Source organism: Temnothorax nylanderi, unplaced genomic scaffold (assembly GCF_030848795.1).
Source record: "Temnothorax nylanderi isolate EJ_2023f unplaced genomic scaffold, tnyl_v1.0 TNYL_tig0036_pilon, whole genome shotgun sequence".
Classification (NCBI taxonomy): domain Eukaryota; kingdom Metazoa; phylum Arthropoda; class Insecta; order Hymenoptera; family Formicidae; genus Temnothorax; species Temnothorax nylanderi.
The window spans coordinates 639,118-667,015 of NW_027249098.1; the positions used below are offsets into that span (position 1 = coordinate 639,118).

A 27,898-nucleotide genomic window follows, 5' to 3' on the forward strand; every position below is an offset into this window, starting at 1 on the left:
GGTTAGCAGCCCGGACACGCCAACCGTCGGATTCAGTAAGCGAACGGCTCTCAACGGCCACGAACGTGTTTTTCGTTCTTCGGTTCCCGCGCATACATATATATATACGTGAGAATATACGGGCGACATATATATATGTAACTATCCGAGACTGACCCGCGAGAAACAACACACTCGTCGTCGGGAGTACGCAGTCGGTGATCGGCGACCGCGACGACGTGACGACCAACAGTAGTCAGATCGTTAACAACAACAGCAGCAACAACAGTAGCGACAACATCAGCTACCGCGACACAGATCCGCTTTTCGAAGTATTTAAACTACATCCGTCTACATCGCATCCATCCCCGCGACTAAAAAAAGCAGCATAAAAAAGAAAATAAGGAAAAAAAAGTTCTTTCATCCCGCTCTACAAAACTACCCCCCCCCCGTCTTTTCGGTTTCGGTCCTTCATCTTCGTTTCCGCAACTGTGGCTTCAATCAATCAAACTGGATTCCAACAAGCAGTACGTGTCGCGATTACTTCGCGGCTACCGGAGGCTTAAGAAATTATTCAAGGTAAGAGAATCCATCTCCCTTCTCGAGTATCGGGTATAATCGACCTCTTCGATTTCCACCCCTTTCGCTCTCTTTTTTTTTTCTTTTTCCTCGAAGGGACCGCGCGATAGATTTTCGCGTGCGCGCCTATCCGACACAACGGAGGGATGTAGTTGATAGTGCGCGAGATCTCGAGTGTGTTTTCGGCGGAAGAGCGAAGGATATGTGGTGAACGACGTAAATTGTGCCCCGATAGATTCCGCGCGACAGACTCGCTCGTCTGTCACTCGCGACGCGCCGAGGGAGAAGAGGCGCTCCTCCGACTTGGCTCGGACGCTTTAGCTAGTGCGGGAGAGAACGCGCGTGATAAGTTGGCAGGCGACGAGGATGACGAGGCTGTTTAGCTAAGCGCGGGGGTACACGAAGATCAGTGTCCGCGACTTCCTGCACTCCGGAAGATTGGCGGGAAAACTCTGCGATAGATATATATCTCGCGATCGGGAGGAGACAGACGCGCGTCCGCGACGCCCACCGAGAATCATCGCGAACGTCGGCGAACAAATAACAATGTCAATTATCGCGACAATCGGAACGATGGATAACACCCGTATATGCGCGCGGATCGATCGACAGATAAATGTGTATAGACCGTCTCCGCGGTGTTTACGCGGCGGATTATGGCAGGCTCGTGAAGTATGCGAGAGTCCGAGGAAGAAGCGGAAACTTGTCCGTTTCGGGACAAAGGGGAACGGGCGGCTGAAATAAATAACGGGGGACGAGGACGCGAGAAGGAGAGAAAGAGAGGAGGTTGTTATATACTGCCTCGCAGCATGAATAATTTACACTCGCTCGGATTTAAATAAATTCGCCTGCCACCGCCACCGTCGTCGTTGTCGTCGTCGTCGGCTCGGAAAACTGTAAGCGCGTAATCTCGACTCGGCCCCGAAGGTTGTTTACGGTCGCGCGCTGCGCGCAGTTAATTTTAAACGAATTCGCCGGATATCACCGCCTGGTATCTCGTCTCGTTCGTTATCGCCCGGTTATTTATGTTATTCCGTGAAATTACTTAGAAGCCCGTCAATTAGGTCTCCAACCGATGCAGCGCGTCGTAAACACGTGTGACGTAAGCTGGGAGACATAACGCGGCATTACCAGCAAATATCGAGGGACGCACACGACGAACGAGACGATAATATTCGCGGCTGGCAAAACATTATTCGATGTCCGAGGAATCAAAGAAAAGAAAAAAAAAAGAAGAAAAAAGATTCGTCAGGACGCTCTCGAGTTGTTTGCCGATACCGATAATCGATCGGGGAGCCTTCTAACTTTGCTCGGCAACGCCGTCCTTGTTTTCGGCGCGTTTGACGAGTCTGATAGCGGAATGTCGTGACCGAGTATCAGTTGGCGCGCGTGCGACATCCTCTTTCTCTCTCTTTCTCTCTCGTGGCCGAAAATAAAAGTGAAGGAGAAAAAGGGTAAAAGAGAGGCCGGAGCGCGATTATGGAAACCGACCGAAGGCCGTAAGGTCGTGGCGATCGTGACACGTGAACCGTGGATGATCGAGCGAGATTCCGTCACGCCCGCATACGAGGAGAGAATGTCGCTGTATAAGCGCGTCCGTGGTGATGTATCCCGATCGAAAAAACATGTTTGGTCCGCGGCCGGCTGTTTATACGATATATACCATATGAAAGCAAACACTTTAAAGGTTTCCGAAGCGGGCGAGCTCCGATCTTCGTCCCGGCGAGGCGGCGTTATCTTCGGTGACGGTCGCGCGGCGCGCGAATAAAAAGGGGCGAATAAAAAGATAGAGAACGGGGCGAGAGAGAGGAAGAAGGAAGCGCGGTTAAAGGAGAGATTTTTTTCCCCTCTGGGGTATCGAACTTGCGAAACGTATTTGGCGTCTCTCGTAATTATTCCTGTCCGCTACGTAACTCCTCGGACGCCTCGGCGCAAACATCCAAATAAGACTGCGTGACAAATATCCGCGCGTTTACGGATAATAGTCTCCCGCTAATGTATCGTAACGCAAATACCAACGCGGGGCGAAATTATGATCCGTGCCCGTGGCACCTTCGGATTAGACCACCCAGCCTTCGCCTCCGTGTTATTGGGTATAGCGCATAATTCTCGGAACTTTGCTCTCTCGGCTCCGTGATGCAAGGAACGCGGGGAAACTCCGGGCGCCAGCCTTCACGTCGGGTGCTGCATATGCTAATTGAAAAACAATTCAGGGTATACTCGCGTAAGCTAACGGAACCACGCGTTATCGAGCGCCACTAGCTTTCGCCAACGTCATTATGTACGTTATATTTATTTCTGATCATACTTCTCATCCTTCCTGTATCATAATGATAGAAATAGAATTAACGCAATTAGAAATCAATTAATATACCCCTGTTTAGTTTTGTAACATATTTTGTTGTTTCACATATCGTGTCGCATGTCGCAGTTACGTTAACACGTAAATATCCACAACGCTATACACACGATGCACGCAGCCACGGCAATAACGATACATAAGTGCATTAGAAACGTTATTGCCGCGCCTTTTGACTTTCTCCACCCTCCCCCTGCGAATCGGAGGACGCCACCGACCGAGTGCGTGCACATTCCTCGATTCGACAGAAAAGCTCACCCTCAGACTAACCATTGTCCGCCCTCGAGGTGGATCGCAACAAAGTCGAAATGTGTTTAAGGTCGACTGTTGCCCTGTCAAAGAATCCCCCGAATTCTAAGCTCCAGCACATACACACGGCTTTTCCATGCAGCGAAAGAGTGAGACAGACTGTAGCTCGCTTACCCTTGGCAGCATCTAGTCTCACGCTTTAGATCCATTGAACAGAAAACATGTTTTCCTCATCCTCGTAGACCCTTAATTAAAAGAAGAGCCGACGGAACGAAATGTATATTGGAGAATGATTTCGTTACCTGAGGAGAATCGGGGGCAAAGCTTTAACACCACCTTTGTTTTCACAAGTAACGTTTCACGGGAGACAGACCTTTCCTCTTCCCTGTTCCCCCCTCCGGGATAAATATAAAAAAAAGGTTACGATCGATACAAACACTTGACACAATGCCGCGTGGCGTTATCGCATTCCTTCCTACGAACGTGATATTGCCGATCTATACTCTGTACTTATCGGCAATTTTTACTCGACGGCTTAACAGCTCCCTCGCTTTTTTTTTATTATCTATTATATCACCACTCGCGCACTTCGTACTTTCGTTTACACGCTTGGAAAAATATTTATCGCTCAGTCTAACAAGTATTTTCTCTCGCTCTCTCTCTCGCTCGCTTGTAATCGAGTTTTTAATTAACGAGCCTTGCGAGCGAGGAATATTACATATCCCGACGCTTATATCCTTCCCTCCTGTTAATAATTCGTTTCTGTTCTATCGATATGTTTATTTTTAAGACTACCTTCGTCTCGTAGCCTCCGACGAGACACGGGGGTTTATGCCGCGCTAGAACGGTATGTCGCGCGGGCAAACTGTATTCTATTCAATTCCATTCGCCTCTCGTTCTCTCCTCGTCGAACGAACACTTTTATTCGTCGGCATTGGCGGCGCGTGATCCAATTTAACCACGCTCGCTCGGCTCGCCCGCTCGCGCTCGCGACATGTTTCTCAGCGTCTGCGAATGCAAAACATCTCATTCACGAGCAAAAGTGCTGGCCGCCTGCGCCAATAGGCGTAGTCCCTTACCTGCGAGAGCGGCAAAAACAAGAGTAGTGGCGCGCGCGCGCGAGTAAGAGAGAGAGGTCCGAGAAACGCGGGAGGAGAGAAGGAAGGAGGCAGACGACGGCGACGACGACGGCGGCGGCGAGTATATAGAGAGCGTCGCACTCTCCTTTGCCTCCCTTCGTCCTCCGTCCGCGCGGAGGGAAAGGGAAAGGAGGGAAGAGTAAAGCCCGCGTACCGGGAGAGAACGCGGAACGCCATAAGATGGAGGAGAAAGAGAAAGAGAAAGAGAGAGAGAGAGAGAGGGTAGAGAAGACTGGAGAATGCGCGCGGGAGAACGAGAGAGAGAGGGGGAGAAGACGCGCGCGGGGCTAAAATTAGAATGTCCGTTGGAATGCCGCTGGTAGTGATGGTGTGTACAGGATGATTCAGCGAGAGAGAGAGAGAGAGAGAGAGAGAGAGAGAGAGAGAGAGAGAGAGAGAGAGAGAGAGAGAGAGAGAGAGAGAGAGAGAGAGAGAGAGAGATGAGAGAGAGAGAGAGAGAGAGAGAGAGAGAGAGAGAGAGAGAGAGAGAGAGAGGGGAGGGGGGATAGAGACGGAGGAGAGTAGATATGCGCGGAGTTTATTCCGTCCTGCGACGAAGCCCCTAAGGACGCGTAGCGGATACCCGCGCGAATACTCGCGTGCGAGGGACACCGGAAAGCGCGGTCGATCTTGCGCTATGGGGTCCTCTCTTTTCTCTTTCGCTCTCTCTTGTCTCCCGCTGCTCCTTTCTCGCGCGCCTTTTATATTCGCGTCGCCGGAAATAGATTCGCGTATCGACGTGCTCCGAGAATAGTCCTCAACTTTTTTTCATCGCGAGATTTCACGAGGCGGATGATAGTAGAAGAATAGTAGTAGTAGCAGCAGGAGTAGTAGTACCATGTGATTCAACGGTGCTATTTTCAAATGGGACATTATTTTCGTCATGTACTGCTTTCGTACTTACGAACGACTCAATTATTGAAATTTATAGATTCAGACGTTCCACTCTCGTACGCTCGAAATTTATTATTATCAGTGTGACACTTCTCCGATTTTCATTAATAGTACGAAAAATATTTGTATTCTCTACAATTAAAGAGTTCGAATTTTTTAATTGTAGAATTTCAATGTTAGCTTGCTTAGAGCGGCCGGGCTCTAAGTCCTTCACCGACGGTTTCCCTGCGAATTCGTTCTATAAATAACAGGCACCAATTTTGTGGGACCCTGGGCCGCCGGTCACGTTCTCTCGGGGCCGGGAGGAGGCCTTTGCTCACGACCGAAATTCAAATACCACCGATTGCTTTTCAAATACTTCAAGAGCGAGACCCTCCTCTCTCTTTCCCCGCGCGGGATCGCACGCTATCTGCCATCTAAGCAAATCTTTCCCAGGTCATTCCACGGCGGACTGTCGCTCGCGTATCGATTATTTCTGCGGAATTCCCCACCTCGTCTCTCGATACCTGAGGATCGAGGCGAGCCGAGGCGCCTCGCGTTTGCGAAGTGTCCGGTATCTGGTGCCGCTGCTTGAGTTATACCTCCGTCGTCGTCGTCGTCGGCGGCGGCACGCGGAGGTATAGGGAACGACGAGAAATAGATAAGCAAATAAATAAACTAGCGGGGCAAGGCGAGTTCGAGGCGAACGTGTGAGAAAGAGAGACAGAGAGAGAAAGAGAGGCCGAGGAGGACCGGTGATACTCGGGCGAACGTTCGTCGGCGAGGTCGACGGCCTGACACGGATGGTTGACGCCGTGGGGCCCGCCTCGTAACCGGCCTGGGAAGAAGAACGAGAAAAGGTAGATAAAGAGAGAAAAGAGAGAGGAAAGGGCCCACCGCTGTGGAGCAACGACGCGTTTTCGCCCTCCGCGAAGACGATAGATCGCTGGTACCCCCCGGCTCGCTGATCGGTCTGGGTCAGCCGGCAATTCCCCTACCTCGGCACTCATTCTCCCTTTCTAGATTATAGGAGAAGGATCGGAATAATAGTAGAGCATATAGATCGCTCTTTGAGCCTATAAAGTAGTCTTGAAGATGAAAACGAAGACGTTTAGGGGGGCGTGAAGTTTTCGACCAATTTCGAGTGGATTTTCCGTGATGTCGATAGCTCTTATTAGTTCTCCATTGAGTACCCCGCGAGTGTCCCAGATTACACCGTGCCCTTTTTTTCTCTGGTAAAAGTGTGATCGATAGACGACAGAGACGGGACGAATGGCACGAAATTGGGGCGTTGCGTATTTATTGCTCCTATCTCGCCGCTATTTACCGTACCTGCGGCTTTTCGCCGCCGGTCCGCTTTTATCGTTCGCTCATTCTATTTTCCCCGTGCTCACACACCGTTATAACTTGTACAACACGACCGGATATTTTTTATTAGATTTCTTTCGCTTGCCGCCGCTAATCCGACGCTTCCTCGCGTCGCAATTTATCCTTCCCTCAATGTTTCACTCTTACTCCCTTTATTATTGATTCTACGGGAATTAATTAATACCTTTAAGAGGCGCGTGGCGCCACGTTTATTTGAACTCGATCAGCAAGAGCTCCGTTTTTCTTATCTTAGCTTTCAGATATTTGTCATATTTATTTGCTCTTATTTTTAAGCATATATTTTAATTGTTCACGAATGTTTCACTCTATAAAAAATAAAATACATAAATTTTACTTCTTTTGTCTACTTCTACAATTTCTTTAATTACAGTATTTATCTCTTTAGTTTACCTCATCATTTTTTTCTCTTTTGTATATTGTACATCCTATATATTTATAACCTAATATTTAGGAGGAGCTTTTAACACGCTTAAAATTAAAGAACCGTCTCTCTCTCTCTTTTTCTCTTGCTTGTGAGAAAAAATTTGACACCAGAATAATACGGTATTCGTTGCCGTTGGTCATTGTCGTCCTCGTTCCGTCCCCAACAAATGCGAAGCGCTTCATTACCGCGGCTCGGGAAAATCATAAAAGCCGAGAATGCTCGATGAAGTGATAAAACTTAATTCGCCTGCACGGCCGTTGTACAAACAACGCTCGCTCGTGTTTTTCACGAAACGACCGTTCGTCCGTCCTGGTTTTACGATTTTTGTGGGGATTTTATGGGGGCGGGGGGTTCCTTTTTATTGGCAGTGTTACCCGCGCCAGCGGAGGCGCGGCGGCCCGAAATTACGACGGGCCGCAAGAAAATCCCGCTATAAAACAAGAGGAACCGTCCGCGTTCGAGGCCGCCCGCGTTTATCACCGTCGACTTTATGCAATTCTCGCCTAAAATCATTCCCCGGCCCGGCTTGGGAAAACAGTTACAAAAACATCATACGGTATATCGAGATTATCTCCGCTCGCGAGCAGTTAATTACCGATCGTATCCTGCCTCGTTATACCACTTCCCTCCCGCGCGACTCGGTCGTCCCGGTCATCCGCGATTATTATTATTGCGTATCGACCCATCGACGTCGCCGCCACGGGCTTAAGAAGATTCCGCGGGGAAAGTGTTTCTCAGTTGTCGACCATCTGTCGCAAATAATCGTAAAGCTGGATTCAATGAGCCGCGCATAACGTTGTCGCCAGTCGCGGCTTTACGTCATCCATCACGCCATGATTTCCAGTAGAGTAGACATAATTATTCAATCATTATTTGGTCCCGATAAGATATCCGCGAAGATTAATGACATGAACAACAGCCAAGAATTACGTACACGAGTTTGCGTGATGTTTGGGTCTTTTATGTTTATTGTACGACAGATGTTTGTCGAGTAACGACGGAAGCCGAGCTGATGGAATTTTTCCCTTAATTAATATGTCGAGCAGCTAGTGGCTTTTGAATTGAAAAACTTCCGGTATAAAAATCTCGCGCAACTAAATAATGAAATTTTAATAATTGCAAATTTCACTGTCGACACATTAATTTGGACGCTATTAAATAGAAATCGTGAGAACTGATTATAAAATAATTAAAGAGACTGATTAAAATTCGCTTTGGGGTTCCTGGAGTGGCTTCGCCTATCTTGCCTTCAAAGCATGAAGATTAGATTTTACATTTTTTTTAAATCTTATCTTCTTATCTCTTCGTCGTCTTAATATCTTCAATATCTTCAATGAAGACTCTCGAAAGAGAATACGACGAAGGGATCCCGTCGATCGCGGGCGGCGGGAAACCTGTTGCGATCCTTCGTATACAAAGCGTCTTCTGCGTTTTCTGACGGAAGTGCAAGGATAATGACAGGCGGAAAGAAGAGAGCTCGATCGTCTTTCGAGCCGGAAACGAGGGACGATTAGGACCGCACGAAAGAAAGACATTTATCTTTCTTCACGGGGACCCCCGCGTGATCATGATTATCTTCCTCTCCGCGGAGCGGAAATACTCCGAGTGCTCCTCCGGGTACTTTCTCGCCGGGCCGGTTTTCGGCTTCACCCCTTCGGCCATTGAATTTCATACCTCTTTCTAAACGCAGTATTTAATCGTCTTCAACCCCCCGGCAAGATTACCGAGCAGGTACCAGAGGTGGAACATCTGTTGCTCAACCTGTATCGCGGCTATAATGCCTTTTACGCTCCAGTACCGATCCCTTTGCGATTCTTTTTCTATTACGTGAATAGGAGGAACCAGAGCGCGCGTGAGAGAGCACACCCAGTCGTTTGGCGCATTATAAAAAGCATCTCACAAACGGGTCGCAATTAAGCACTACATCTCGTAGAGAGGTAGCCAACAATGATCTCTTCCGTTGTAACGAGGGAAATCCGGCGGGAAAAACGTTCTTGCCCTTCTCACCCGAATCGTCGTTCCTGTTCGTATTCGTACGTCCGTTAACAAGGTTGCAATGCAAAACTCAGTTTTGCATTGCAACCTTGTTAACGGACGTACGAATACGTCTTCGGGCCCCGCTGGCCCTTCGAATTCTCACAATCAAGGCCGTTCTGTATTCAGGAGATGTCAAGCAGCAACTTGTCTAACTAGCGACTACAATATTGCTCCATATATATATATATTTTTTTTTTCTCTTGTATACATATATATATTTGCATATCGAAAGAGGATGTGCTTCCATAAAATCGTAAATGTAAATGGCGAAACGCGCGCGGCTTATGAAAGCGCGCGTGATTAACTCCGTAAACTTTGGACTTCGGCCGCGTGCAGCCTTGATCTTCCAGCGCGTGTGGGTCGCTCGTGCCCGCGTGAATGCGTTTCTGCTTTTCTGCGTGGCGCGAGAACGCGCGTGAACCGATGTCTGTTTCTCTCTCTCTCTCTCTCTTTCTCTCCGTCGTCGTCGTCATCCTCTGACCCGCACGACATGACCACGTGCCAGTCGGTGACGTCATGCTTCCGGTACGTGATTTCCTGGTACCGGACGACCGTTGGCGGATGAGAGGAGTTAAGTGCCGGACACGGGAGCTCCGTGCCTCCTCCTCCTCCGCCTCCTCTGCGCGAGCGTCTCTCGCGTCTTCCGGAGCGGAAAGGATAATGAGTGCCCCGCGAGCGCAAATATTTTCGCTAGCGGAAGGGCGGCGGTCAATTCTAACGTCTCGAACTCCGCGGTTGCTTTTTTTTTTAATTATTAAGTTAGAATTAAGTTAGAAAATAATCGGGGAATTTTAGACCTACCTCAATTTCAGATTAATATCGCGGTTAGATGTGAGGCGACATTTATTCTCGGTCTCCCGTGACTTCTGACTCGACACTTTATCAAGTTTACAATTCTGCTATCTGTAGAAAATTGTGAGGCGACAAGGCTGTAGATTCTGTTTAGCATATTCGTTATCGGCGGGAGGAGTAATAAAATGGATCAGACGATCACGGACAGTGTGCCTGACAAGTCGTGCATCTTCTCTTTTGCAGCGTGTGGCGAACCAGGCGCTTACCGTTTCGCCACAGCCGGCAGTAACGGTGGAGGGGCCGGTGTCCAAAATGTCTCCACCGACGAACGACGTGAACAACGGTGTGGTAGCGTCTCCCAGCACCCTGGCGCCTCGGGTTCCACCGACCACGAACCCGTCCCTCACCAACCCACCGACGCACAAGCGTACCCCGAAGGACTTCATCTTCGGCAAAGTGATCGGCGAAGGAAGCTTCTCCACCGTAAGTCTCTTCCTCCTCGTTTTTTTTTACGAATTTACTAAAAAGAAAATAAGGAGCATAAATTTCAAAATTTTAACAATACGATAAATGCGGGAAAAGAATAACGAACCCTTGATTTTTTGACCCCGATAGGTTTACCTTGCCAAGGATATCCATACCAGCAAGGAGTACGCGATCAAGGTGTGCGATAAGAGTCACATAATCAAGCAGAAGAAGACCGAGTACGTGAAGCGCGAGAAGGAGGTGCTGAACATGCTCGCGGACGCCAAGCACTCGTTCGTGCGCCTGTTTTGCACCTTCCAAGACGCGGAGAGACTATACTTTGTCATGTCGTACGCTAAGAACGGCGAGCTCCTGCCACATATCAACAAGGTGGGCTCTTTCGACATCGAATGCACCAAGTTCTACTCGGCCGAGATCCTACGCGGTCTCGAGTATTTGCACGGGCTCGGTATCATTCACCGTGACCTCAAACCGGAGAACATCCTGCTGGACGAGAAGATGCACGTGCTCATCACCGACTTCGGCTGCGCCAAGATCCTTAAGGACGATCCGGAGACGCCCGCGGACGCTCAGCAGCAGCCGCGTTTCAGGGATCGCAGCGGCTCCTTCGTCGGTACCGCTCAGTATGTGTCACCGGAGCTACTGACCAACAACAGGGTGAGCAGAGCGTCCGATCTCTGGGCCCTGGGCTGTCTCGTCTACCAGATGGTCGCCGGCCTGCCGCCCTTCCGCTCGAGAAGCGAGTATCTGATGTTCCAGAAGATCCTGAAACTCGAGTACGATATACCGGACGGTTTCTGCGAGCTGGCCAGGTCGTTCGTCAATCAGCTTCTCGTTCTGGAGCCGACGCAACGACTGGGCGCCCTGGACGAGCACGGCGCTGGTTACCCCAGCATCCGGGCGCATCCCTTCTTCGAGGGCGTTGATTTCGAGACCCTTCACGAGCAGACACCGCCGCCGATTTATCCGTATCTACCCGGCACGTCGGAACACGAGGAGCTGAGGTCGCAGTACAGGGTGCCCGATAATCTCGAGCCCGGTCTAGACCAGAAACAACTCACCAGGCTCCTCTGGTTGGGCACCGAAGACATCGATGACGACAACGACACCACCGGCGCGGAGAAACGCGCTGTCAACGCGTTTTTCAACGAGATCATCGCGGCCACAGACAAGCCACTGAGGAGGTGTACCAATAACAGACTCGACAGCGGCACCAACATCGCCAATTTGACCCCGGAACAGATCAGGATGCGGCTAGAGAAGCAGCGCACCACGAATCAGTGGCATCCTTTCGTCGAGGGCAATCTCATACTGAAACAGGGATTTGTTAATAAGAGGAAGGGCCTGTTCGCCAGGCGGAGAATGCTCCTTCTTACCACCGGACCACACCTATACTACGTCGATCCTTTCAATAATGTGCTCAAGGGCGAGATACCCTGGAGTCCAGAACTGAGGGTCGAGCCAAAGAATTTCAAAATCTTCTTCGTCCACACGGTAAGCGGTTTTAGAATACCTTTAAATCAAAATAAATTATTAGGCATTTGATACTTTTACGCTTCTCAAGTAAAAGGATAGATGGATTAAAATAGTATCCTTTTATGTTTCTATTCAATTTCTATATACATATAAGAACGAAAAAATTAAAAATACATATATCTAAGTTTTTATATTTCTGTTTACAGCCAAACAGGACGTACTACCTCGAAGATCCCGAGGGATTCGCGTTGGAGTGGTGCAGAGCAATCGAAGAGACGCGAGTCCACTGTTACGGCCTGCAGGAGATGACCACCGCTTAAAATGACAATGGGAGAGATCCAAAAGACAGAACATGTAACGAGTGGTAAAGTCCGCGAGTGGCGATCGCTAAGGCCGAATCTATTCCCGACGAGAAGAGATTGCAAATCGATTGTTCACGTATTAGCCCATTGTAAAAAGTAGACTAGTAGACTTATTCGCGCGCTCCGAATCGCGCGCCTTGTACAGTATAGGCAGAAATTTATTAGGCAAAAATTCCGAAACGCGACCTCCGTCGTCGCGAGAATCACGGTCGCGCGGTCTCCATTATCACTTACGTTCGCTATTTATTGACGATCCTTTGGAGAGAGATCGCATTCATCCGCGCGACAACCGCACAATGTGTGCGCGAAAAAAAAAGTAAAGACGGAGGATTAGAAAAATTTTTAGCCAAGGCTTCGGCTGTGTATTCGCAGCGCCTGTTGCCGTGTGACGTAACTCGCGTGAGATCGAGGTCGCCTCTGTGAAGCAAAGGAAAACAAAGTTCACGCACCCGTAAATTTCGATGTTTACAATTCTCGCGATATGCATAATCCGGATCCCACGCACAAGCACAAATTTTCACACGAATCGGCTTTTGGGGGAAAAAAAGAAACGAAAACAAAACAAAACAAAAATAAGAGACCGGATCGTGTCCCAGGAAGGATCTTCCCGTCCGGAGGCGCCCTTGGTCGCGCAAAACACGCTTCGCACGGCGCTATTATAGTACTTTATTTCTAAGTATAGTCCAATTTACACACGCGATGAAAACGCGATGCGTATCTAGGTGAAATTAAAATTAAAAGCCGCGCGCGGCCACAGCCGTGTAACGTGGCCGCGCCAGTTTAGACGTCAATTTAGTCCGTGGTTAGCCAAAAATAAAAGGGAAAAAAAGGAACACGAAATATGCAGTGGAGGATAACGAGATACACTACGCAGCTTTAACGAAACCGTTTTACGTCGCCTGTAAAGGATCCCCGGAATATCGCGACATTCTGGGCGATCTTTGCCCTCTTCGCGGTGTACAGACAGTATTCCTCGTCACGTCGTTGATCCCCCTTCCCCCCCGCGTTCGTATTCTCGTTCCCCTTTCGCGTAAATATTCTCTGTAAATATCATAATGCGTTTCTACGAAGAGCAGGCCGCGTAAAAGCACACTTTGTAACATAGTAGATACGTAAGTAAAAGGAAAGTATCCGTTGTCTTACCACAGCGTTTTTCGTCTCGCCGTTAATTAACGCTTCTCGTCATCTGGCCCTCGCGGACTCGAGCGTGCGATCCAGTGATTAGGTGGGAAATATCGAAGGAAAGGGGAGAGATCGCACTCCATCCCCGCACGTTCACACGAAGAGGAAGCGGTGGAGAAAAGGGGCATAGGAAACGAGGAGAGCTTCGTTTTCCCTTCTGACAAAAGACTTTTACACGCCTGAGAAAGGACTCTAGACTAATATAGACTCGTTTGATAGCTTTAAGAGGCGCTATAGTAAAATTCGCTTAGAGCGTTTTCGCCAATTCGTTAAAGTCGTTGTCATTAGTGCGATTATTATTATTTACGGTATGATTTATATAGCGTTCAAGCGAAAATTATTATCGCCCGCGTAATTATTGCCGCGACAGGCGACGCGGCTACGAGTATTCTATTTTCCTCGCATATGTATAAATTAGGTATTTAATTAAACACGGCCTCGCGCTTCGTTAATTTATTTCTACTGTTACTTGCCTCTCGAATTATTTATTCTTCGTTTTTTCTCTTGTTTTTTTTTCTCTCTTTTTAAATATCGCGCGTCGAGGACCGCAACGTTCGTACATAGAGATTACAGACTAGTTAACTATCTCGCTACACCCGCTCTGCGACTATGTATTTACTATATATTATTAGAGAGTATAGGGCTATTACTACTATTACTATTACTACCGTCACCACTGCGTTGTTGCTACGTTACTGCGTACATATATATATATTATATATATTCTATATTATACGTCAACTATTGTCGTTAGACTTAGCTGTTTTTTAGGTATACACGTTTACTGCGAATACGTACTACCGCGTTGATAAGGGAGGAAAAGAAAGAATCGAGGCGCGATTCGACCCGTGATACCGCGACCGAGCCGTAGTCCGATCTTGTATATAAAACTGTACATTACTAAACATATGAGAATATTTATATAGGTATATTCTGCGGTATATATATATAAAATATTTATATAATGTGAATAGTGCGTTAGTTAGGGGAAAGAAACTGTGTATAAATGTTCATAGGGTAAAAATCGCGTTTAGGTTTAAATTCTCGTTGATTCTCGGTACGGCTCGTTCGCGATTCCGTCGACGAAAAGCTTTATTGTTCTCTTTATATATTTCTCTCTCTCTCTCTCTTTCTCTCGCATGGCGCAGACATAAACAGGGTATTCGGGGGATGGTCGCGGCAGTCGGTGGTTGGCGCGTGTTTCGTCGTGCAATGTTCGAAAAAATGGTGATCCGTTCTTTTACGGATCGGCATTGTTCCTCGCTTGCCCAGTGGCTTTGCTCAAAATGACCGCTTTTGGCGGGCCGCGTACGGTGCGGGCGGACGAGAAACGAAGAGCGGGCGAGCAACCACCGTCGGCGTCCCGGCCAGACTCCACTTTTTTCTTTTTCTAGTGAGAACCGATCGCGGGAGAGAGAGAGAGCGAAAATTACCCCCTTAGTTCGAAGTTCCGCTTCAGGCGAATCGCGCCTCAATTTCGCAACGTAATCTGTCTACCGTGAACGAAGCACATGTGTCGTGAAATTTTGGTATATATATATATATATGTATGTATATATATATATGTATATATATGTATACATATATCTCGTATCATTAATCGCGCGTGAAGTCATACATTAAAAAAATATATTTTTCGATATAGGAACAAATAATATATTTCCGTGCATGTGTAAATATATCATACGTCGACGTTGTGCTTCATTTCCGGGGAGAGAGAGAGTACGCGTTTCAAGTTCCGATCGCCGATCTCGTATCACACGTCGAAGACTTTGTTTTTTTTTTTCTGTATACGAGATAGGGAGAACGGATCGCGCGCGTCGTTTCCATCGTGGAGAAACTTTGCAGATCCCTATGTTTTGTGCAGGCTTTGCAAACTTTCAGATGGAAACGTGCGCGCGTCTTAGGGATACACAACGGCGCGTTTCGATTTTCCGAAAAAGGGGCAAAGGAGCGTTGTCGGACGCTCGTTCGTTCGTCCGGCACTATTCTTGAGATTCCTGCCGCCCTTCGGTCCGTGCGCTTCGGACCTTCCCCTCTCACTATACTATATCATAGCGAAATAATCGGATTTGGACGTGACTTCGTAAAGGAGAAACGCCCAGGCGCTACGTGACACTACGAGAAGAGACAACTAATTTAACTAGGCTAGAAGTTTGTCAGAGGAGACGTATACTTAAATCGAAACTCTTACACCGTTACGAAATCTTTTACGATCTGCGAAACACGCAAGTAAATAACAGCAGGGCCTTGCGAATGTTCAGATGCCTACTGTTTCGATGCAGCAGAAACGTTTCAAACTATTGATTGCAGTATTACTAAATGTATCAGATTAAATGTGACACACACTCTAATACACAACACACACATACACGTACATACAAATACCGTCAATATACACTCGCGCAACCTACGAGAAGACTTTGTAAATAGTTAGGATATAATTGATATTATAGGCGCCAAGATGTATTAAGGATAACATCAAATTTATTCAGAATAAATCTTCCGAAATATCGCATAAATGGGCCTGTATTAATTTTGTCCTATTCCAAACATGTCCTATTCCAAAAAGTTTCTTTAATGCGATACATATATTACATTATAATTATGAGAAACAATTTATTTTACCTATGCAATGTAAAAATTTCGTGTTTTATATATATGTATAATAATGTAACATACTTTTTTTGCTTGTCGATTGCGTTATACTAAATATTTCAGGGTTGCAAGCTGTTTAAAGATATTGAGAAAGAATTATTTTTGAGAGATAATTCATATTATTTATTACATAAAAGTCTTAAATTACCTGTACATTCTATATTTTGTTTTCATTTATCGATGTGTGTTAGTAAATGCCTTTTCAAATCTGGCATATTTTTCGGCTGCGTTGAGCATTTGTGACACTTCAGTTTTGTCTGCAGATAGTCTGTACACTTCTGCGGAGAAACCTTTTTGATTTCGCCCTCTTCGCGCAATTGACGACATACATCTAAAATTCAATATATTTGCCTCTGTATCTAGGACTATACATTTGAATAAAGATATTGATACAAACCTGACGAATATAAGAAAAATGGTGTTGTAAAAGAATTCCAATGGTACTTTGTTTTAAGGCAAGGACTATTAAAATCCGTGCTTATTACGTGCAGATGCAGCCTCTGCATAGTTGGTCTCGCGTGATAACCTATGCTGCAAGAATTAAAAATTATCTGTTATTTATGTATACTATCTCAAATATATAAAAATAATACTATGTACATAGTATTATTTTATAGTATTATAGTATTATTTTCATATATTTGAGGCACAGCCTACACGGAAAAAAAATGAAGTTGCTTCAATTAAACATCAACGTCACGGGCTGCCAATAAATAGTTAATTCAATTGGATATTATTGGACCAAATATTTAAATTATTGAAACAATTATCTGATGTTTTTTGTTCATTAATATTGATGTTGCATCAATAAATTTTATCTCGACAACACTGATGCTGTTGATACATCATTTTTTTTTCCATGTATACATTTTATTTTATAATCACGTGTGTACACTATATAATTGGTTGCTATTTATTTATTTATTATCATTACTATTAATACTGTTCTATTTTGAGACTCACATGAATTCATGATCCGCTTGGACTTTTACCAGGTCATATGCAATATTGTGCATATGCGTGAGCAAATCTTGGTGATCCTTTTTGACATGCCATATAGAGAGAATATCCTCTTTCGGTAGAACCAAGTAGTGAAATTGCGCTTTAGGGTACTTATCTTTGATGGCAATTATTTTATCGTCTTCTTTGACTTTACATTCAGGATCCTCTATTGATTTAAGTAAACCAGTCGACCAATGATGTTTTCCCGCAGTTGCTGGTTTGCTGGTTTCACTTGTAAAACTTGTGGCTTTACGTTTCATTATCACAATTCTAAGTCTTTGTCTTGTTAAATAATGTCAGAAACCCATCTAAACTTATTGTGAATCTAACTATATACGTATATTGTATGTACAGATATATAATAGTACAGTACTTGGAACACCAATGAGCCCAGTTTCAGAAAGTTTGTTCTCGGCGCGACTAATCATCGCTAATTAATGACAAAAACGTTATTGCCTCGGAAAATGATTAATACTTGTCATATCTGATAGCTGAAATGTCAGAATACCGAGGTTAGTTACGAGGTTAGTTCTTCTAACCTACAATACGTATCATTGTTTGACAAATTACATACTTTGCACTTTGACTTCTGATAACGATGCCTAGCGTGTCCTTGGATTATATTAATAAAAACACAACACCCGAATTAAGTACAATGAAGAATTTAAGAAACCAATATATATATGAGTTAGCCGACAAACGGCAGCTCCGAAAACAGCTGACTGCAGTGTTGCCAGCTGTATCAAATATACCCGATGTTATACCTGAAAAGTATGATATATTATTTATTGAAAATGTAATTTTACATAATCTATTATTGCGACATTAATAAACTCAATTATTGTATACTGTGCAATATTAAAATTTAATTGCGTATTTTCGGTTAATCAACGCTTTTATTAACCATTTGACTCGCGTAGTCACATGATACCGGAGCGAAAATGCATCTTCGAACATTTCGTCATTATTATAACGAAATGTGATAGACACGGGATGGTTCGCATGTAAGATTTAAGTATTTGGCCGAAAATGTATCGCGCGAATATTCGATAAAATGATTACATTTTTCAATATTAAAGTATTGCGGATATCAATCTACAATTTCAACATGCATATTTAATTTGCATCATATATAATAAAGCCGGTTCTACAATAAGTCGTATGTCGTAGTTGTAGTTGGAACGCAGCCGATAGTCCAATGAGAGAACTTCTTTTTCGAAAACGAATTTTTCTCATTGGACCATCGATTACGTTCCGACATCCGACTTCGACATACGACTGATTGTAGAACCGGCCTAATGCGGAAGAGCGACCGCTATATAAGACAAGAGTACAGCATTTATTGCTAGAATAAGAAAAATGCATGAACGCGAATATAAGAACGGGACGCGTAGCGATGCCGCTCTTGGGTCCGTTCCGTATGCTATAGATAAATGCGCGCATATGCGTGAAACGGAACGGACCCCTTATCGAACGTGAAGTTGACCGCGCGGGAGACGAAGTGCTTCCGCCATATTGATGACGTTCTCCTGCGTTCATTTCAATCATTTCCAGAACACGGCTGCAGGCTACACGGCGGCGGGCGGACACGGTACGGATCGGCTCCGGGACGAGTGGCGTCGCGACTCATTTAATTAAGGTAAGAGTAACTTTCATTAATCTTGCATGCATTATTTACTGCGGTATCTATCGCGTAGTATCGATTTAACGTTCGGGTATTATAATGATTTGGGAAAATACACATTTCGCGATACTTGTTCGGTCGGAGGCACGTCGAGCGGGCAAGTGACGATTGCATTTTCCAGTGTCGCGAATATCGCGGATATGATCTGTTAAAAATATTAGTACATCTATTCGCTGCAAAATAACGATCGTAATAATAGGTGAGCTTATATAGTATTTGACTTTCGAAGTCGGAAAAATCATGATCGCGGAGTTGAGAGCGCGACGCGTAGCGACGCAGTGGCGCTCTTGGCGCGAGAAGTTGTCCGCGCGGGAAACGAAACGCCTCCGCCATCTTGATGACGTTTTCCTTCCCTTTTCAGAGCGCGGCGGACCGGGCGGCCGGCGGACACGGGACGGATCGGCTGCGGAACGACTGGCGTCGCGACTTATTTAATTGGTGAGTATAACATGTATTAATATTTTCGTTTAATATTTATTGCGGTATCTGTCGCGTGGTATGGAGATTCGGCGCTCGGGTCTTAATAATTCTGGAAAATACGTGTTTCGTGGCGCTTGTTCGGCCGATGGTGTGTCGCGCGGGCAGTCGCGCGAGAGTGGTGTGTAACGATCGTATTTTCTAATGTCGCGAAATCGCGGATGTCTGCCAAGATTGATACGCCTATTCGCTCGAATGCAAAATAATAATCGTAGTAATAGGCGGACATAGTATATCCTATTCGAAGTACGACAAATGCATAATCGCGAAGTCCAGAGCGAGATGCGTAGTGACGTCGCCCGCCGCCGTCGCGCCGCGCCGCGTCGCTTTTAACGCGAGAAGTTGATCGTGCGAGACGAAGCACCTTCGCCATGTCAATTACGTTAATACGTTCTTCTTCCTTTTCCAGAACGCGACGGACATGGGACGATCGGCTGAGGAACGACTGGCGTCGCAACTTACTTAATTGGTGAGTATACATGTATTAACTTTGCATTTAATATATTTACTACGGTACCTATCGCGAAGTATAGATTCGACGCTCGAATATTAATAATTCGTTCGGACGCATTTTTCGAAAGCCTTGTTCGGGAAGATCTATCGCATGAATTAAGTATGAATGTAGTGACGTCGCGTTGCTTTTTACGTGATCGCGCGAGAAACTTTTTACCGTCATCTTAGATACGTTGCATTTTTGTGAAATATCGTTGATATCAAACGTGCCATAACTGTAACAAAGTATGATAAAGCCACACGATCATTGTATTCTAGTGATTGCTTGTAATTGCGTTTAATTGTAATCAATATTTTGTTTGTTTTAGGAAACAGATATGAGTGCTACGAAGAAACAGTAACGGAGAAAGATGAAACAAGGAGAAGCCGATGAGGCGGCCAGGTGTGACAGATGAGGTGAGCATTTCATAATCTATTTCTTAATTGTTACCGATGGAAATAATTATTCATTTGCGCAATATATCGTTTTCACCGTATAATGTGATAGTTGAATATTTAATACATTATTGTCTAATAAATACAATATTTTAACGACTTTTTCGTAATTTGATTGTACACACAGAAAAATAATCATTCTACGGCCAAGAAAAGCACTTTATTTATTTTATTTTACTTCTTTTAAGTAAGTTTTCTTTCAACCAAAAATATTTTTTTACTAATAATTTTTAAATATCTTGACACACAAGTCAAGAATATTGTTTTGAGTAAATATAATTCTTACAATGACTTATTTATGGTAGATTTGCGGATTAAGTAAATGGTCAGCTTGTATATCCGCAAATCTATTATAAAATTATTGTAAGAATTACATTTACTCAAAACAATATTCTTGACTTGTGTCAAGATATTTGAAAACTATTAGTAAGAAAATATTTTTGGTTAAAAGAAAACTTACTTAAAAGAAAAAATAAAATAAGTAAGTGCTTTTCTTGGCTGTAGAATGATTATTTTTCTGTGTGTATATCTGATACGGTCGTATCCACTAATTTATTGCACTTACTTATTGTTTAAAATATTTTAGATTATATTTTAAGATTTTTTAAGTGTGTTTAATAAATTATTTATGATTTGATTAATATTAGCAGATATATATAAAATATTGCTCATTAATATATAGATAATATAAATAATTAAATTTCTAAATAATTAAAATTTATAATAGTTCAAATTATATCAGGATTAGATTTTTTAATCAAAATTTTATACAATTTGATTATACAATTTGATAATAAAATCTATATAGTTGATATCTAAAAAAGCATTTTTATTAAGACGTTATTCTTTTATTAAATATTTGTTAAAATTACAAATAAAATGGTACTTATTTGTGTGCAAAAGTTATTCTTCCATTTTTATTTTAGGCATGTGTTTTCTTTTAAATATTTTATAAATTGGTGCAAGCAAGCAATATGTATTTATGTATATCTATAAATATTTTTCGAATATGTTTATAGATATATAGTAAAATAGAAGCATTATTTTTATTTGAATATTTTCGCATGTTACAGATCAATCTTGTATATAACTCCTCAGTTATGTGATGTGAATAAAAGAAAGGATTTAAATGGAAGAATCCGCGAGGAGGATGAGAAGGCCTAGGAAAGGTATCGGGCGCCGTTGGAGCAATTTTGCGGTAAGCATTATTGCTTATTACTTGCGTAAAATTTTCGATTAAGTATTTTATTTTGATGATTTAAAAATAATATTTACAGAAAAAAATTAATACGAAATTATAAAAATTTATTCTTATGCAGATCCTTTTTGAAAAATGTATAATTATTTTTAGATATTTAATAAAAAGTCATTAAGAAATTCTATACATGTAAGAATTATCTTTTGAATTATTGATTATTTTGAACGCCATTTTAATTTGAATCTTATATTTGTACATTACAGAATCATCGTAGTTGATACGTGTCTGACAACTCCACTGTTGATCGGTGAGTGACAAAAAGCATTATACATATTAATGAGGTAACGGATCTGAAAATTGAATGAGATATATATTTACGTATTATACAATATATTTACGTATCATTATAATTATGTTAAAAATAAATATAGAACCTCATGGATCCGTTATCTTAGAATGGATGAGCTATAAAGAATTATGATAGATATTTTATCTCATTTTGCGTTATTTATTAATTTGGTGTGCTAATATGCTCGAGGCTACACTCGCATAGGTACACAGAGGATACGATAAATAGAAATTAACTTAGATAATAAAAATAAAAAAATACTTATATCTATATAGTTGTATAGATCTATACAGATTTATCTTAATACAGATAAATAGTTTCATAGATATAAGAAACAATTATAGAAACACTTAATTCTTGGTTGCACTAAAGTTGCTAAAATATGAAGATAAGAAAAAATAGTCGTATTGAGAACAAAATATTGATATTTTAAAAATATAAAGTTTTTCTTCAGATTTCTTTTTCGCAAAAAGAATTAGTACAGGATATTTATACGTATATGCAAAATAAAAATAAAAAATTGTCTTTAGATAGGGATAAGTTATTAAATGAGTTAGGCCTTTGTTTCCTTTAATCCCTCCCCCAAATATTTGTCCGAGTTTAAATATTTTATAAATTGGTGCAAGCAAGCAATATATATATATGTAGTACGTATATCCATAAATATTTTTTCGAATATGTACATGTATATATATTATAAAAAATAGAAGTATTGTCATAGAATAACAAAAAATATATTTTAGTAACACAGTGTATTGCATTTATTATATAAATATATACATATACAATATATACATATATATATATATAACAATATTATATATAATTAAAACAATTTTTACAAAGCACCAATTTATACATAATATTTTATAGCTTATCCATCTAATAATTGGAAAACTGGTTATAACAAATAAAACTAAATAATATAATGTGAGATCTTACAAATAATTTGTCGTGGAACAAAGGAATTTTTCAAATATAATTATCATTGTTCATATTAAAATTTCCCTGTCAATAAATATATTTAAAATTATAAATTTATATATACAATATACAGGGTGGGGCATTTAAATTAAGAAGCCTAATTATCTAAAAAATAGAGAAAAATAGAAAGAAAAGTTTCAGACAAAAGTTGCAAGGCTTAAAAAGATCTATTTATTGGCCTTATCAGTTTGACTTTAGGTCAAGTCAGGATCACTTTAAATTTTTTAAAATGGACCCCCTATTTTTTATTGCATATTCTTTTAGCTTTCGCCAAGACGTTTTCTACACTATAATAAAGCTCTTTTTCGTTAAGAATTTTCTGAGATATTTTAAATTTTGTCATATTTTTAATATAAAATATGAAATATCTTGTAAAATATTTTCTTTTTGATGACTTTACCTGGACACTTTTGTACATAAAATAATGAAAGAAAGCGAGCAATAAAATTAATTTTTACATTTGCAATTTTACACAATTGAATGCTTTTACAAAATGCAATCGAAATTTTTAGAATAATTTTTTCTGTTCTTTTTTTTTGCAACAATCGGTTTCTTTCATTATTCTACGTATTAAAGTATCAAGGTAAAGTCATTGAAAAGTAAATTAATACTTTACGAGATATTTCATATTTTATATTAAAAATATGACAAAATTTAAAATATCTCAGGAAATTCTTAACAAAAGAGAGTTTTATTACAGTGTTGTAAAAACGTCTCAACGAGATCTATAACTTTTATCTCAAGAAAAAAATTAAGTCCCATTTAAAAAATTAATCTCTTTTAAAATTTCTTGAAGATAGATAAACTGTTTATTTCTTGCCTTTCGGCATTGTGTGTGTGTGTGAAAGAGGGTATTACAATACAATTTTACAATAATGCCATATCGCTATCACAGTCCGCATTTAACAAAAAAACAAAAAAGACGCTGCGAATGCACAGAATTATATAAAGATTATACGTACTTTAACGCCTGTTACTACGCCTGTTCTTTTCTTCCCTAATATGGTTTTTACTCTAAAACGCTCTTTGGTCTTTAGTTCTATTTTCTGTTCTTATTTTAATAATCTTTTTCATCCAGCTAATTCCTTTTCCCTTCCCCGTCAGTAATTGCACCATGCTCATGTTACTTCTTATATCTCTTCCCTACATCTCTTTGATAGATGCTCTATTGTCTCAACTTCCTTTTGGCATATTCTACAAAGTATTTCCTCCTGATCCCGCCAAAAATTACTACTTAGCTCTTTGTTCCCGCATCTAAACCTCGCTATAATTTTCTGATGGTCCTTCTCTTTTCTGGTTTTCTTAAATACTCTGGTATCTCTATTGAATAAAGTTCTTTATATCTTTTCCCAAATCTAGACTCTTGTATTCTATTAAATTGTATCTGTTTCTGAATTTCTATATCTCTTTCGATTAACCTAACTGTAACATCTCCTCCTTCTCTTATTCTTTTTATTTCCTTCCCGGACATACCGTTCCTACGAAAGTACATTTCTCCGTCTATCTCCCATCTGGTCTTATTTTGCGTGGTCTTTTCTATTTCAATCATATATTCTTTAAATATTCTGTTAGATATGCTTTCCCTGATCTTTTCCTCAAATTTTACCGCTCTTTTCCCTGACTCTATTCGCAGTATCTTCGTTTTTGTTTCTTCCCTAACTATATATCCCGGTGTATTCCAATCTAACGACCATTTTATATATTTATCCTGACATCTTTCTACTGCCGCATATTCTCTCATTCCACCCCCATAAAATTTCTTGAAGATACCTAACGTGTATGACACGACTCACATTGGAATCATATGACTTCCTTCAAACCAAACAACTTTCGTCTGAAGCATTTCCTTCTAGAATCACAAATAAAACAGTTTTTGGGAGTGATCGATTACAATAGGATACCCTGTATATTTGTTAATATTAATCATGTCATAAATAATTTATTAAATATTTAAAAAGTCTCAAAATACAATCTAAAAATATTTTATTTATTAGACAATGTATTAAATTTTCAATACACTATTACATTATACAGTGATCTGAAAACGATATACTACTGCGCAAATGAATAATTATTTCTAGTAACAATTAATAAAATAGATTATGAAATGCTCACCTCGCGATCTGTTACATCTGGCTGCTTCCTCGGCTTCGGCTTTTTTTTTCTTTCCGCATTGCTATTTTTTTCATGGCACTCACATATGTTTCCTAAAACAAACAAAATATTAATTACAATTAAACGTGATTACAAGTAATCACTAGATATAATGATCGTGCGGCTTTGTCATACCTTGTACGATACTCTCGAAATTAATCACACGCGACGCGTACTTCATCCGTTTTCTATAACCCTTTCAACTATAGCATTATTCTCGCATATTTCTATTCTCGCATACTTGTATCCCTATCTATTTCAAAGTAGAGTACCGACCTAAACGTAGACGTAATCTTATCTTTTACAGGCTGTTCCGCTTTTACCGAAGTACAACTAAACACAATCGCCGCCGATTGTATAAACGGTTCGTTGCGTCGCATTTTCGGGAGTGCCGCTCGAAATTGTTACATTTTCGAATATGACAAATAAAATCGTCGCATTTTCGGGAGTGCCGTTTGAAAACGTCGGATTATCCGGAATTCCGTTGCGCGATTTTAATAATTAGCATATAACCGCGTCAATTTCCACGTTCTCAGACGTGACGGCTGTCTCGTGCGTGGTCCTTGAGCGGAAAGGTGCCGGGATCGCATAACAAGAACTGCCCAGATCATTTGACTTCACTGTGCGTGGAAGGGTGGCTACCAGACGTGTCGGTGGCGAGGGGAGATGATCCTCATTGTAGAGAGCTCGCTTTCTACTTTTCGAGGATCTCTCTTCTCTCTGTCGAACACTATTCAACTGGCCACGCGGGGCTAAGTCCTTAATCGGGCAAATCGAGTCAGTTGTCCGGCTCTGAACGCGTCGAGATAACGCGGTTATCGCGGAAATAATCGGGCGTTAATTCGCGTTTCGGGATCGTCGCGTAAAATATCGGTTTTTAATAATTAGCATATAACTGCGTCAATTTCCACGTTCTCAGACGTGACGGCTGTCTCGTGCGTGGTCCTTGAGCGGAAAGGTGCCGGGATCGCATAACAAGAACTGCCCAGATCATTTGACTTCACTGTGCGTGGAAGGGTGGCTACCAGACGTGTCGGTGGCGAGGGGAGATGATCCTCATTGTAGAGAGCTCGCTTTCTACTTTTCGAGGATCTCTCTTCTCTCTGTCGAACACTATTCAACTGGCCACGCGGGGCTAAGTCCTTAATCGGGCAAATCGAATCAGTTGTCCGGCTCTGAACGCGTCGAGATAACGTGGTTATCGCGGACGATTTTTCCACGGACAAAATCGGGCGTTACTTGACGTTTTCGGGAGTGATGTATTAATTATCGCGCCATTACTGTTATCCGCGTTTACGCATGGTGCCGGTGGAGTTGTGTCGGGCATCGAGGGAGCTGACAACCCGAGAGGACAGTCTGAGAGGAGGAGGGGGCCTGGGAGAGGTATCGGGCGTCAGCGGAACAACTTTGCGGTAAATATTATTTTTTATTTTGTATAAAAATAATTTTTTCTGTTTATTCTCGAGTCGTTTTATTTCCCCGTGATTTAGAAATAATAGTTAGAAGAAAAGTAGTATTTTATAAAAATTGATTCTTGTAAAGATTATTTTCGGAAAAAATATATATAAGTATTTAAATAAATATTTAATTGAATAATGAATAAACGTTCAATGCGCATAAGAATTATGTTTCAAAACATTAGGTTTTTTGAACACTGTTTTAATATGAATTTTGTATTTGTTTATTACAGAATCAACGTAGCTACGTGGCAGATATAATTCCGCTTTTGCGCATCGGGGTCGGTGAGTGATAAACATATCTAATTGATAACTGGATTTTACCAGTTAAAGTAATAATATGACGTGAGATCCAACATATTTATTGTTATAAAATACAAGATTTTTTTAAGTTAATTACTTAAGTAATTATTTTAGAATCAATCGGTTTTACTTCGTTTAAAATTAATTTTAAATTAATGTATTGTATGAAAAATAATTTTAATAATATGCAAAGTACAAAGAGATATTTTTATTAATTCTAATTGTGTGGGAAATTTATTATCCCTTTCGGATCTTGTGTCATTCATCTGAATTTCTCATCTCTGCATGCTTTTGAGATGAGAATTCAGCAACAAACCGTTCGAATCGATGAAAATACGCATATGGGCCTTAGATTCTAACGAATGGCGCGTGTCTAGTAATTTTTATTTATTTATTTTTAAATTACAGTTTCATTGTTTATGTAAAGTTTATATTTGAAAGTTAAACATAAATTTCATAATCATGGATAGAATTTCTTTGAATCGAAACGCAAGTCGACATAGAAGTTTCTTTCAAATTGTTTCCAATCGGATACGTTTTTTAATTACTGGATTACTCATATTTTAATATGAACAAACGCGCATAAAGTATAAATGCACAATTAATATTTGTATACTAATATTATTATTATTATTATTGTTAATTGTTAATTTCGTATTTTATTGATTTAATTAATGTGATGGCCCCTTCGCGACGCGTTCGTGTTTCGCGCATCATACAAAAGCGTAAAATCTTACGCTCATTGCCGGCGATGATTAGCCGGCAGCAAAAGGAGTATTTCTCCTTGTTGTCGATTTCTGTATAAAGCCAAGATACAGCCAGATGCTACAAAAGGTGAGTCCATTCTGGCTAGAAGAAAGAAGACGAAGAGGATCGTACTAGGTAGGTTGGTGTGCAACACCAATCAAAGTTTAAAAAATACATAACGGTAACCCTATAAAGTTTTTTTTTGTATACGTGCAATTCCACATTGAAAAAAAGAATTTATTATTTGTAAGAAAATAGATTTCTTTGAATTTAGTTTCCTTAATTCAAAGAATTATTAGGTAGATTTATAAAAACATTTTTCTGAGTTTAAAACATTTTCTCGAATCTATCTAATATACTTCTTTGAATTAAGGAAATTAAATTCAAAGAAATCTATTTTCTTGCAAATAATAAATTTTTTTCAGTGCACATAATTAGACGGAAAAAATGTCGTCTCTATTTTATCTAATTAAATCTCTATCCCGCGTAAACTCCTAATAAAACTTCTAAACAATCTCAATTTAAAACCAAATTCGCGCACGCTTTTTGCGGGTAACCGCAAGCGTAATTATAGGTATACTAGATAAAGATAAGGGTAGGTAGGAATACGG

At 41.5% G+C, this 27,898-nt stretch overlaps 2 protein-coding genes and 1 long non-coding RNA gene across 4 annotated transcripts; 2 read left to right on the plus strand and 1 right to left on the minus strand.

Annotated features, from left to right (window-relative positions):
* The first annotated feature begins 1 nt into the window (after window position 1).
* Pdk1 (Phosphoinositide-dependent kinase 1) lies at window positions 2–15,848 on the plus strand. The gene is made up of 4 exons (XM_071703710.1): window positions 2–558; window positions 10,064–10,303; window positions 10,436–11,800; window positions 11,989–15,848. The coding sequence occupies exons 2-4, from the start codon at window positions 10,133–10,135 to the stop codon at window positions 12,100–12,102; spliced, it is 1,650 nt and encodes a 549-aa protein (XP_071559811.1). The 5' UTR covers window positions 2–558; window positions 10,064–10,132; the 3' UTR covers window positions 12,103–15,848.
* Window positions 15,849–15,883: 35 nt separating this feature from the next.
* Aptx (aprataxin) lies at window positions 15,884–17,724 on the minus strand. 2 transcript variants are annotated; one of them, XM_071703712.1, is made up of 5 exons: window positions 17,561–17,724; window positions 16,948–17,477; window positions 16,382–16,515; window positions 16,133–16,315; window positions 15,884–16,056 (listed from the first exon to the last, which is right to left on the minus strand). In XM_071703712.1, the coding sequence occupies exons 2-4, from the start codon at window positions 17,244–17,246 to the stop codon at window positions 16,155–16,157; spliced, it is 594 nt and encodes a 197-aa protein (XP_071559813.1). In that variant the 5' UTR covers window positions 17,247–17,477; window positions 17,561–17,724; the 3' UTR covers window positions 15,884–16,056; window positions 16,133–16,154. The 2 variants fall into 2 exon arrangements, with proteins under 2 accessions (XP_071559813.1, XP_071559812.1); XM_071703711.1 differs by lacking the exon at window positions 15,884–16,056 and having other exon boundaries at window positions 16,081–16,315.
* An 828-nt stretch (window positions 17,725–18,552) lies between these two features.
* On the plus strand, window positions 18,553–27,525 carry LOC139771190 (uncharacterized). The gene is made up of 9 exons (XR_011717884.1): window positions 18,553–18,625; window positions 19,032–19,108; window positions 19,557–19,616; window positions 19,969–20,056; window positions 21,169–21,293; window positions 21,557–21,600; window positions 25,088–25,144; window positions 25,317–26,192; window positions 26,471–27,525. It is a non-coding gene; the product is annotated as an uncharacterized lncRNA (long non-coding RNA).
* Window positions 27,526–27,898: the final 373 nt, after the last annotated feature.

Coding starts and splice junctions, on each gene's coding strand:
- Aptx (XM_071703712.1), bottom strand. CDS start 17,246: ATGAAACGTAAAGCCACAAGTTTTACAAGTGAAACCAGCAAACCAGCA. Junction 16,516..16,947: donor CAAGCGGATCATGAATTCAT/GTGAGTCTCAAA, acceptor TAATTCTTGCAG/CATAGGTTATCACGCGAGAC. Junction 16,316..16,381: donor ATTTTTCTTATATTCGTCAG/GTTTGTATCAAT, acceptor ATTGAATTTTAG/ATGTATGTCGTCAATTGCGC.
- Pdk1 (XM_071703710.1), top strand. CDS start 10,133: ATGTCTCCACCGACGAACGACGTGAACAACGGTGTGGTAGCGTCTCCC. Junction 10,304..10,435: donor GCGAAGGAAGCTTCTCCACC/GTAAGTCTCTTC, acceptor TGACCCCGATAG/GTTTACCTTGCCAAGGATAT. Junction 11,801..11,988: donor AAATCTTCTTCGTCCACACG/GTAAGCGGTTTT, acceptor TTCTGTTTACAG/CCAAACAGGACGTACTACCT.